General features: G+C 40.8%; 1 protein-coding gene and 1 non-coding gene across 2 annotated transcripts in view; both read left to right on the top strand.

Annotated features, from left to right (window-relative positions):
* The window catches only part of Macf1 (microtubule actin crosslinking factor 1), a 339,831-nt gene that overhangs the window by 293,618 nt on the left and 33,811 nt on the right, over positions 1–12,402 (top strand). The window contains exons 65-77 of the mRNA XM_037203340.1: positions 123–364; positions 1,101–1,307; positions 3,814–3,933; positions 4,348–4,455; positions 5,504–5,722; positions 6,925–7,128; positions 8,885–9,116; positions 9,685–9,911; positions 10,986–11,108; positions 11,203–11,304; positions 11,693–11,794; positions 11,880–12,053; positions 12,140–12,295. Coding sequence (XP_037059235.1) covers positions 123–364; positions 1,101–1,307; positions 3,814–3,933; positions 4,348–4,455; positions 5,504–5,722; positions 6,925–7,128; positions 8,885–9,116; positions 9,685–9,911; positions 10,986–11,108; positions 11,203–11,304; positions 11,693–11,794; positions 11,880–12,053; positions 12,140–12,295 — 2,216 coding nt within the window. The remainder of the gene's footprint in view (positions 1–122; positions 365–1,100; positions 1,308–3,813; positions 3,934–4,347; positions 4,456–5,503; positions 5,723–6,924; positions 7,129–8,884; positions 9,117–9,684; positions 9,912–10,985; positions 11,109–11,202; positions 11,305–11,692; positions 11,795–11,879; positions 12,054–12,139; positions 12,296–12,402) is intronic.
* On the top strand, positions 2,903–3,009 carry LOC114681176. The gene has a single exon (XR_003732871.1). It is a non-coding gene; the product is annotated as a U6 spliceosomal RNA (small nuclear RNA).

Raw genomic sequence — 12,402 nt, 5'->3', positions numbered from 1 at the left:
GTTTGGGATATTAGGCTATAAGTCAGCACCATAGCAAGGAGTCTATGAAAGTTAAGCTCCAATTTAAAGACAAGATTGAAGAGAGCTCCTTGGTGTGAGCAGTGCTGTGCTGTTCTTCACAGGTGAGGAGGTGTTACTTATCCAGGAGAAGCTGGACGGAATAAAGACCCGTTACGCAGAAATCACAGTCACTAGCTCCAAGGCCCTCAGAACTTTAGAACAAGCCCGGCAGCTGGCCACCAAGTTCCATTCCACATATGAGGAACTAACTGGGTGGCTGAGGGAAGTGGAGGAGGAGCTGGCAGCCAGTGGAGGACAGTCTCCCACAGGGGAGCAAATACCCCAGTTTCAGCAAAGACAGAAGGTAAGCCATCATTTTACACTGCAACAAGGAAAGAGGTTTCATCTTTGTCTGAATTGTGTTTCCTTACTTTTACCTTACATCTAAACCAAACGTACTCCTGCTTTTTCTCTGTTCTCATGACAGTAAGATTTGACAAAAAGACATGGATAAAACTATAGTCTGAAGAAGAAAGAAGTCAATTTCCAAGTCCCTAGGAACTTTGCTTGCTGTATTACGTTGTCTAATTGACCTCCACTGTTTATTCTGTAAAAGGAGGCACTATTGGAGACCGGGAGAAAGCAAGTGAAAAGGAGGCAAGGGAGATGGATGAGGGCACTGGAAGGGGAAAGAGTAAGAACAAAACAAATAAAAGAAGTAAATGGGGGGCGGTGCTTCCTTGTGACTTCTGATTCTGCTGCAGGATCAGATGCAGTTCTGATGTTCAGAAATACTGTGCAGCTATTCATTAGGTTAAATGTCCATTCACAGTTGGAGCATTAAATAAAAGAAGGAAAAGGAACACTGTTTTACTCACAGACAATGTGGCTCAAGTCTTGCAGACAGTTCTAAGTAAGCATCAGCTAAGTCTAAAGTCAGGTTTCAGAATGATTGAACAATGTGATGCAAGGAAAAAAAGAGCTGAAGGAAGGAGGTCAGTGCCCTGCTGGGATATGTGGTAGAGATAGCGCTTTCCACTGCTCCGCTGCTGATGTGCTTAATTTAGCAAGGTGTGGCCTGAAAACTTTTCCCTCCTTAGGAATTGAAGAAGGAGGTCATGGAGCACAGGCTGGTGTTGGACACAGTAAATGAGGTGAGCCATGCTCTCCTAGAGCTGGTGCCCTGGAGAGCCAGAGAAGGGCTGGACAAACTTGTGTCTGATGCGAACGAGCAGTACAAAGTGGTCAGTGACACTATTGGACAACGGGTGGATGAAATTGATGCTGCTATTCAGAGATCACAACAGGTAATGTTTACAATGCTGCGCCTTAGTGTTTTAGGTCGTGGGGTATGTGTGGGATACAGTGCTAAAACCTGTGTGAGTACAGGTTCAGGAAGAACAATGAGATCAAAATCAATACAACAAACGTGCTTCAGTACTGGAGAGTACTTGGCGAGAGGTTTGATCTAGGAATAGAGAAGAACTTGCAAGAAGAGACCTACATGAGTGAGGCTTTTTGTTTTTAAAGATGTTTTTTTTTTTTTAACTTTTATGTGTATGGATTTTTTTTTCTTCACACATGTCTGCGCACCATGTTTATGTCTGATACCCAAAGAAGCCAGAAGAGGGCTTGTGATCAGATGGTTGTGAGCCACCCTGTGCAGGGCTCTGGAAGAGGAAGTGCTCCTAACCTCTGTGCCCTTCTCTCTAGCCCAGCCTCCACACCTCCCTTTTTTTTTTCCCCCTTTTGAGACAGGATCTCACTATGTAGCTCCAACTTGGCCTTAAATTTATAGAATTCTGCCTGCCTCAGCCTCCTGGAAGCTGGGGGTAAAGGTGTGTTCAGCATTTGATGGAAAAGGGAAAGATTCCAAGAACTATAATTACTTCAAATATGCAAACCAAAATAGCATAGTCACCCAAAATAGAATCCTTTAGTAAACACAGGGGTCATGTTTCCCCCTTTTTCCTTCTGCCTTCTGGCAGGGAGGGGAGAGAATTACTCTTCTCTGTAGCTGGATGTGTACTTTTCCCCTTTCATATTTTGAGACAGACTGTGTAACCCAGACTGGCCCTGAACTCAAGCTCCTCCTGTTTAACCTGAGGCACTGCTGTCACATCAGCTGACCATGCATCTATTAATATGCCTTAACAAAACACACACACTCAAGTGAATGGATGACTCCTGGCTTCACAATGATAAATGTTTTCTGAACCATGAAGACTGTATGATTCCAGCTATATCCCTCATTTGTCTTTAGGATTATCCCTAATCATTGCAGCTAATTTCAATTACAATGTATTATGCTTGGGAAACTGAGTACTCACTCACACTCTACATACATGTACTTTGAGACAGTCTGGTGTGGCCTAGTCTGTCCTCCAACTCACTATCCCTGTACTTCTAATTCCTCTGCTTCTGCATCCTGGGTGCTAGGATATAAGCCTTCTCCATGATGTCCAGTACATTACTTTTCTCTTTAAACATAGGTTTAACAACCCTAATCCAAAAATGTGAAATATTCCAAAATCTAGAGGATGCTCAACCAGTAATGTTGCCTATATAAATATTGGAACTTTTGGTTCTAAGCATTTCTGATAAAGGGTAATAAAGTAAACAGAAGTTAGCACAGTGGAAGAAAAGGTTATAAAGATTAGAGAACTGTAATGATCAATAGTTATACAGAGAACGTTCTTAGTTTTTGTGATTGAGTTTAGGATTCTTCTAGGTCCCATTCTTTATCTGACCAAGTTCTTTCAAGTTAATACTACTCAGCTGTCTACTGACATTTTAAATTTATACTTAAACACTATATCCAGGCATGATGATACACAAGGTTATATCATAAGACCTTAAATAAATAAATAAATGAATGAATAAATAAATAAATAAATAAATAGTGCTCGCTTCGGCAGCACATACACTAGAATTGGAACAACACAGAGAAGATTAGCATGGCCCCTGCGCAAGGATGATACTCAAATTCATGAAGCGTTCCATATTTGCAGCTACGCTGTAGTTACAAATAGGTCAATCGGCCGCAAACAATGAAGTGTGTGTGCAACTCTTGACCTCTTCCTTTTGCAGTGGTTCTTCCCTCACAGCCTCCTGCATCTCCAAGGCAGGTCACTATTAAATGCCCTGATATATTCATATATTTGGACCCAAGTGTTTGTTTTCATCAGTTAAAATAATAAATAGTAACAAATGTAACTAAAATTACTACAGTTTAGTGTTGGAATTGGAGAGGGTTAACAGAAAGTACCACTTGATTAAAGTTCCCTGATTAGAAAGCACACTTGGAAAGATTCCAACTGCTGTTTCTGATGGAGGACCAGCCATCTCCTAAGTTCTGTAGCTTCTCTTGAAGAAGTTGAATTCTAATTTTCCTATATTTTTGTTGTTGTGATTTTCTTTTTGGAAATTTATTACTGTTGTGAGACAAGGTATGCTTGTGTAGTTCAGGCTGGCCTCAAACTTTTGATCCTCCTGCCTCAGCCTCCCAAGTGATAGAATTGTAGGCATGCATCACCACCCTCATCTTCATCATGTGTCGTCATCCCTGTTCCCCGCCTGTGGTGCTGGGACTTGAGCCTGTACAGCCTCATGCATGCTCAGCAAGTCTCCTTCCACCGGCTGAAGAGCCCTCCAGTTGGTTTGTGATTCTTAGGAAATCGTTTCGTTTTTCACTTACCTTTTGAGGTGCGCCTGTGTTTCTAAAAATCCAGGCCTTTCTGGTGTTGGTTAATTTACAGCTGTAAGAAAGAGACTTTGGCTGTATGTAACTGTTCATTTCCTTGACTCTATTAGTACGAGCAGGCTGCTGACGCAGAACTAGCATGGGTTGCTGAAACAAAGCGAAAGCTGATGGCACTTGGTCCAATTCGTCTAGAACAAGACCAGACCACTGCTCAGCTGCAGGTCCAGAAGGTGAGTAGAGAACAGCCCAAGTGTGCCCCGTGTCCTGACCACAAGAGAGTTAATGGTTTCATGCTGTGATGATAGAAATTAATCTATAAATGCTTGATTTGAATGAGGAAAATATTTTCTGTTTGTTTCTTTTGTAGCAAAGGGTAAGTAGACCTTTGAATCCAAGAAAGAATAGTTAACAATCTCCTGGGTGATTATGAAGGAAATGTTTTTGTAAATAACTGAAAATAAGCATTGAAAATTATTTTTTGTTTTAAAGATGCGCATCAATGATAGGTAAAAGCCAACCTTTAAGAACGCTTTTCATGTATTTTTAAAGCAAGCCGTTTACTTTGTTGTGTCTGACGTTTCACCAGCTCAGGTACAGGGCAGGTCCTTTCCCTTCTTGGCTTAATTGCAGTTTACTTTTCAAAGGCTTTCTCCATTGACATCATCCGACACAAAGATTCAATGGATGAACTGTTCAGTCACCGTGGTGAAATCTTTAGCACATGTGGAGAGGAGCAGAAAGCTGTATTGCAGGTGAATTACAATTTTTTTAAACATAAAAACAGGTTATAATTCAAAAGTCCAGGGTTATTTGAAACAGGAAAATATTTTCTCTGTAGAAAATAGTAAAAATGATAACATTTCCCAATAAGCCCTTTTAAGCCAAATAATAGCTGAATTATACCTATCAATATTTATCAATATTTATTGATTAGATTCTGGGATACAGAAGAAACCTATCTTCATCTTTTCAGAGAGCTATATTTTACTTGTTGTGTAAGTGAGACTCCTGTGAATTACAATTATTCATGCTGCTATTCCTCATCATGGTAAATTGAAAGTAAAACGATAAAATAGTGTTTTAAAAGTGTTTTTTTTTTTTTTTCCTTCCACTATACTTTCTGATTGTTGATGGTTAGGGCAGGGGGTGGGACACATGCCCATAATCCCTTCACATGAGAGAGTGAGGCCAAAGCCTCTCAAGTTCCAGGCCATCTAAGTTATATTTGTCCTTATCTTAAAAGTACAACACAAGGTGCATGGTAGCCACTGTTCCTCAGAAAAAAATTGACTTGAGCTGTTCCTCCTAAGCACATGAAGAGTAAGTGTGCATTTGGAGGCTTTTCTCTTACAGCAGCACTCTCTAGGGTCAGTTTCCCACTGTTTTGTTGGGATAATATTGTCTCATTGTTGTGTCTGTCTGCTAGGCTTTTGTTTTTGTTAGTATGTTTTTTGGGATGGAGCCCTGATTGGCCTGGAACTCAGAGATGGCCTGGTTCTGCCTCCTGTGCCACCAGCCCTAGAAGATTATTTTTATTATATTTTTCTTGTGTTGTTTTACTACCTTTTCAACTATATTCGTACTTTTCAAATTCTAGAAATAATGTATATGTATGGTAGTTAAATTTGAATTAAATATAAAGAAGAAATTTAAAATCATTTATTCATTAGTCCATCTTAGTGTGTGTTTCTTTACACTTGTGTGTGTGTGTGCACGCGCGCGCGCGCGCGCGCGCATTTTTTTTTCTTTAAAGGAAAAATGGTTTATAACTTTTTTTTTCTTTTTTTGTTTGACCCATAGGAGAAAACTGAGTGCCTAATACAGCAATATGAAGCTGTTAGTCTGCTCAACTCAGAGCGCTATGCCCGCCTAGAGCGGGCACAGGTCCTAGTGAACCAGTTTTGGGAAACGTACGAAGAGCTTAGCCCCTGGGCCGAAGAAACTCTGGCATTAATAGCACAGCTGCCCCCTCCAGCTGTTGATCATGAGCAGCTCAGACAGCAGCAGGAAGAGATGAGGGTAAGGAGCAAGCCACTTCCCTCAGTGAAAATATAGGGATTAAAGCCTACGAGGTGAACTTTATGTTACAAAGTCAATTCCTAATCAGAATTTCTTTTCACAATGCAAATGCATGTTAAATTTTCTTCATCATTTAATATTAATTGATTAAATACTAAGATTATATATGTGTCAAGAAGCTGTCAAGCCAGGCATGGTAGTGTATGCCTGCAATCCCAGCACGCTGGATATTGGTGGTCATGAGCTAGAGGACAGCCTGGGTTACAGAGAAAATTCTAGTTCAGGCTGGGGTATAGCAAAAGAAGTTCAAAAGTTAAATTCTCCAAAAAGTTAAAAGAGAAAGAGATTTAAAACAATTTTTGAATATAGGGATAAAGAAAGAGCTGACTAGGGCTGGGATTAACTCAGTGGCAGAGCGCTTGTCACATGTCTGAGGCCCCAAATTTAATCCCCAGTGTACGAGAAGAAACAATGAAAGAATGAACTAAAAATCAAAGACATTTAAAATATTTCTGAGGCTATTCAGGTATTAAGCGTGACTGGATGGCTCTTTCACTTAATGAGAATGAGAGCTGTGAAGGAATTAATCAGAGAGTTTTTGTCTCATATATAAGATGAAAGAAATTTATAGATGTATCAGTAAAACTGTACCATGAGAAATGCTTTACTTGAATGTTCATTTCTGTTTTAAGATTTCTCCTTAGTACTCTTCCCATGTTTCTTTAAGGGAGATGTAAACTAACTGGACATAGCAGTAAAGTCAGAGTGGTTGAGTTCCCGAATGATTGCTGTTCTTCAGTCACCTACTTGGTGACTCGGTCTAAGTTATGTGATATGTAGTATAATAATGGGGTGGCAAGACATACTTCGTAACAGTGTGGGAAGTGAGACAGAATATGCCCAGGAAGACTTCCATAGTGATCGGACATCTGATCTGGTTTGGGAAATTAAGAGAATTACATAGCATTGGAGCCCAAGACCCCCATAAACAGTGAGAGGCTAGGACATGCTAGTTAACAATTCAGTTTGTTCCTCTCAAAGTTGTTATTACCTCTGATCAAAGTATCTAAATAAACTGACATAACGTGCTTATTATTTTTGGTTTGTTTGTTATGACCTAGGAAACCTCACTATATTTTTGTTGCTAATTACTTACTTGCTCTCTTCACTTACTATGTTTTAATTCACATTTCTTTCCGTAGCAACTAAGGGAATCCATTGCTGAACACAAGCCTCATATTGATAAGATACTAAAGATAGGTCCACAACTAAAGGAACTAAACCCTGAAGAAGGGAAAATGGTGGAAGAAAAATACCAGAAAGCAGAAAACATGTATGCCCAAATAAAAGATGAGGTGCGCCAACGGGCCCTGGCTCTGGATGAGGCTGTGTCCCAGTCTGCTCAGGTATGTGTGCTTGTGTTAGACCTCTCAACCGCCCACTAGTCTAAGTCATGCCTCTGTGTGCAGGAGTCCCCAGACACTGTTATCAGGAAACTGTTCTCAGGAGCGTTGGCGCACTGGCACTGTATGAAGGGTGAAGTGCATCTTGGCTGGGTTGTGGAATTGTTTGTTGATGGTTTCTCTGAAAACTTCATGCTACAGTGACTCTTTTTAGCAGGGATGATTTGAGGAAAAATTCATATTGCAGATCCACAACCAGTGACTACCCTAACCAAAAAAAGGCAGGTTCCAATTGAGGCTATTAATGGTGAGGTTTAGAACGACAGCGCATGAACTTTTTGTTTTGTTTTGTTTTTTTAGACAGGGTTTCTCTGTGTATCTTTGCGCCTTTCCTGGAACTCACTTTGTAGCCCAGGCTGGCCTCGAACTCACAGAGATCTGCCTGGCTCTGCCTCCCGAGTGCTGGGATTAAAGGCATGTGCCACCACCGCCCGACCTAACAGCACATGAACTTAAGCAACCAGCTTTTTAGTTCAGAAAAAGTATTCTCCATAGGGAGAAGTACATCAAAGAGAAGGGAAACCACCAGCAGTAGAGTTTAAGGCATGTAACTACACACTTCTCAACTAATATATTAGGTACTTTTGTCATGTCTGGGTATTTTATTCCTTGTTGAGTCAATATTCTTGGTTAATACTTGTACTTACTCAAGTTTTTCCCCCCTACCTCCCGTCCCATCTCACTCACATTGTGGAATGTGTTACTTTGTGTTGTTGCTGCCTGCTCCTGTGTTCCCCACATCGTCACATTTCATTGTTGTGTTGACTGCGCCCACCATTGCAGATTACAGAGGTAAGGTGCCCACTCACTTCCATGGGAATCAGTGTTCTTATAGAGCTGAGAACTGAGGTCATTGCCTATAAGAAAGCTTCCTTACCTTTGTGGAAGTTTAAGGTGACCATTCTGTCTGGGATGGAATATAGAAGTAAGAGAGTAGTGGGGAATGGTTTAAGAAATTTGTTTTTCTTGTAGGGCACTTAACATTGATGAGCCTTACTCAAATTAATAAATCCAGAGTTGGTTTTAAATGGGGTTTTTAGACGAAAACTCTTTCTGTGCTATTCTCTCTTTCTGACGTATATATCAAATTATAAATTCAGAATTTTGTGATTTTTAGTCATTTTATTCAAAGTCCCAGAGAAGTGGGAAAGTTAGATTTGGTCTTCCTTGTTACCTTTCATCATGCCAGCATTATTTTCCTTTCTCTTGTTCCACATTGTGGGTTGTTAAACTACATACCATAGTACTTCAGACTCCAGGCCCCTCAGCATGTTAAGTTCCCGTGCATTACACAGCGGTGGAGGGCGTCTAACTTGTTGGTCTGGTCTTCTGCATGCAGCTGTCATCTGAGATGCTGAGTACTGACTCTCACCAGTTCATAGTCTTGTCCCTATCCCATCCTATTAGTTGGAGTTTGAGAAGTATTGTGACAATACTAACCATTTTTGTGGATTTTTGGTATATTGCTTAGTATTTTTTGGCTCACAAAATGAATACTGTCTTTTCCCACTCTAATGGGCCAGCACTAGTACACTATGTCCAAAACAGTTTTTAGACAAACCCAACACTTACCAGACATTGGGTGGGACTGAACATAGGCAATCCTAAACAATAGGTTTATAGTTTGACCTTATGCCCTAACGTGTCCCCCAATATGATAAAGTATTGCTATGATGATTAATAACCCAACTTTGTTTAGTTTCATGATAAAATTGAACCCATGTTGGAGACTCTGGAGAATCTTTCCTCTCGCCTGCGGATGCCGCCCCTGATCCCTGCTGAAGTAGACAAGATTAGAGAGTGCATCAGTGACAATAAAAGTGCTACCATGGAGCTAGAAAAACTGCAGCCATCCTTTGAGGCCCTGAAACGTCGAGGAGAAGAGCTCATTGGGAGATCTCAGGGAGCAGACAAGGATCTGGCTGCAAAAGGTACTTGGTGGATCTGACTGTTCTTTAAGAAAGACCATAGAATGAATTCCAGGCTGTGGCTACCTCCAGCATCCTACCCAGAGTCACTTCTCAAGTAATGAGTATTCCAAAAAGTCGTGTGAAATTCATTTAGAATTCAGAACACATTTTCCTATTGAAACAAGGTTACAATTGGGAGCTAGATTCCCAGGCCAGGAAACAAATGCTCCTTTAACCCCTAAAGTGAGGATCACAGTATCAATAGTGGGCAGAACATAGCTACCTTTTGTAACACTTTCCATGGGAAATTCACAGAAAGTTCAATAAGAACACTAGAAGGAAGCATTCCCATTGCAGCCCTGTGTGAGTTAAGGGCTTTCATCTTACCAGATACTTTGTGTGATGTTTCCAGGTTGTTTCTGTGGTCCCTTTATGAGGGAGATCAACAGGCAGAAAAACCAGTGTAGAGATGATAGTAGTCATGCTACTGTGAACTATAAGTAATGTCTGAATTAAATTGAATTTCAATGAAAATTTTAGATTTCAAATTTAGAGAGGTTCTGATCACATCTCTTCTTTACTACTTCAGAAATTCAGGACAAGCTGGATCAGATGGTATTCTTCTGGGAGGACATCAAAGCACGGTCTGAAGAGCGAGAAATTAAATTCCTTGATGTCCTTGAATTAGCCGAGAAGTTCTGGTATGATATGGCAGCTCTCCTGACCACCATCAAAGACACCCAGGATATTGTCCATGACTTGGAAAGCCCTGGCATTGACCCATCCATCATCAAGCAGCAGGTTGAAGCTGCTGAGGTAACAAAAATACAAAACATCATCTTTTTTGTTGTTGTTGTTGTTGTTTTTGTTTTTCAAGACAGGGTTTCTCTGTGTAGTCTTGGGGCCTGTCCTGGATCTTGCTCTGTAGACCAGGCTGGCCTCGAACTCACAGAGATCCACCTGGCTCTGCCTCCTGAGTGCAGGGATTAAAGGCGTGTGCCACAACCGCCTGACAAAACATCGTCTTGTATTTGTGTGGGGGTGGTGATTTTTTATTTTGTTTTGTTTTTATGCATTGCTAAGGATTGAACCGGGGGTTTCATACATGCTAAGCAAGTGCAGTGCCTCTGAGCTAAGCCACCAGGCCCCGAGTATGTTGTGGTAGCTGCTTATCAATGCTCAATGTTTTGAAAGCTTTGTTTTGTTTTTAAGGTGAGACTTTTTTCCGCTTTCAGGGAAGAGATAGACAGTAGAAAATAAAAAATTCTGAATTCATCATCCAGGGTTAGCAAGTCACTTACACTCATCTTTTTCTGGTCTTTCTGGGAAGTCTAATTTTTACAAGATGGACTTCACATGGTAGCTGTTGGCAATGCTTGTCTCGCCATCTTATTTCAGATACTTTTCATATGGAAACTTTCTCCTCCTCTCTCTCTGTTTGTATGTGAACTGTTTTAGACTCTAACAAAGAACTATTTGTGTTTAAGATGATATAGCCCAGCTGTGACCTGGCCTGTCAGCACCATCGTTTGTGACTCCTATCTTGTTTCTTTTTTTTTTTCTTGGAGCCAGGAAGGGCTGGTTAATTATCAAACCTCATTACACCCTTCAAATGTATGCTTTCCTTGCCATTTTTGTCATGACTGCATGCTCATATTTTATGACTTGTGTATGCACCACATTTGATCTACTTATTTTTTGATATGTATGTACATTGGCCATTTGAATATGAGGCTGCACTCTCTGGATAAGTAATATCTTAAGCATAAAAATCATTTTATGATTTTTGAGGTTCTACTTAGGGTTTGCTCTTGATTAGGGGGCTATGTTGCATTTGAGAAGTTATGTTCTGCTTTCTGTCTTGACTAATTTTCTGCTCTTTTCATATAGACGATTAAGGAGGAGACAGATGGTCTGCATGAGGAGTTGGAGTTCATTAGAATACTTGGAACAGATTTGATTTTTGCCTGTGGAGAAACTGAGAAGCCTGAAGTGAAGAAGAGCATTGATGAGGTGTGGAGAGTGGGTGAGGGATTCAGATGAAACATAGTGGAGTTAGACCAGAGAGGTACTACTAGAAGATTTTGATTCAATATTTTTCCCATAGATGAATAATGCTTGGGAGAACTTAAACAAAACTTGGAAAGAAAGGCTAGAAAAGCTTGAGGATGCCATGCAAGCTGCTGTCCAGTATCAGGACACTCTCCAGGTAAGAGGCTGGGATACGCCCACCACGGAAATACATGTTCTGCTTTCTCTTGTCATTTTCTAAATCTGGTGTGGAGTGACTTACCCTCTGTACTGCAGTGTTTTGAAACCTAGGACAGTGTTACTTCTACATTTCTGGCTTAAGTTTCACACGTCTGTTGAGAAAAATGTTGACATAACATACATCCAAGTTTCTACTACTATTGCCATTTTTATTGTTATTGCCTGCTTGTCATATTTGTCCCCATTCAGCTATTCAATGAAGCTGGCCAGGTTGTGTAAGTCACTGCTTGCTTGCTAGAGGTCCTAAACCCACATAATCAGGAAGCCCAGCATTGGGAAGGAAATGGCCCTTCTCTTCTAACTTCATGTTTGCGTTTTCATTTCAGGCTATGTTTGACTGGCTGGATAACACTGTGATCAAACTCTGCACCATGCCCCCTGTGGGCACTGACCTCAACACTGTCAAAGATCAGCTAAATGAAATGAAGGTTTGTATCTAGAAATGGCTTTGGAAAGATAGTTCTTAATGCTGAAGACTTGGTTTAATGTTAACATTAAGTACATCTTTTATAGGAGTTCAAAGTAGAGGTTTACCAACAGCAAATTGAGATGGAAAAACTCAATCACCAGGGTGAATTGATGTTAAAGAAAGCTACCGATGAAACAGACAGAGACATTATACGGGAACCACTGACAGAACTCAAACACCTCTGGGAGAATCTGGGTGAGAAGATTGCCCATCGACAGGTAAGGCCAGTGGTCCCGTCAGTCTGTGAACTGCTGTCTAACCTCTCTGACTTCCTAACAAATGGTCCTTGTCTCGTCCCGGGCAGCATAAGCTAGAAGGTGCTCTCTTGGCCCTTGGCCAGTTCCAACATGCCTTAGAGGAACTAATGAGTTGGCTAACTCACACTGAAGAGTTGCTTGATGCTCAGAGGCCAATAAGTGGAGACCCAAAAGTCATTGAAGTGGAGCTTGCAAAACACCATGTAAGTATTTTTATTTCTGCCTAACTCTGTCAGCTTGAGACCAGATACCACCAGAAGCTTAATGTCATGTGAACCTTGAGCCAGGTTTAATTTACATCAATAGAAAC

This window comes from Peromyscus leucopus, chromosome 2, assembly GCF_004664715.2.
Source record: "Peromyscus leucopus breed LL Stock chromosome 2, UCI_PerLeu_2.1, whole genome shotgun sequence".
NCBI classification, from domain to species: Eukaryota; Metazoa; Chordata; class Mammalia; order Rodentia; family Cricetidae; genus Peromyscus; species Peromyscus leucopus.
The sequence above is the reverse complement of the archived record's forward strand: the minus strand, read 5'-3'. Positions and strand labels throughout refer to the sequence as shown.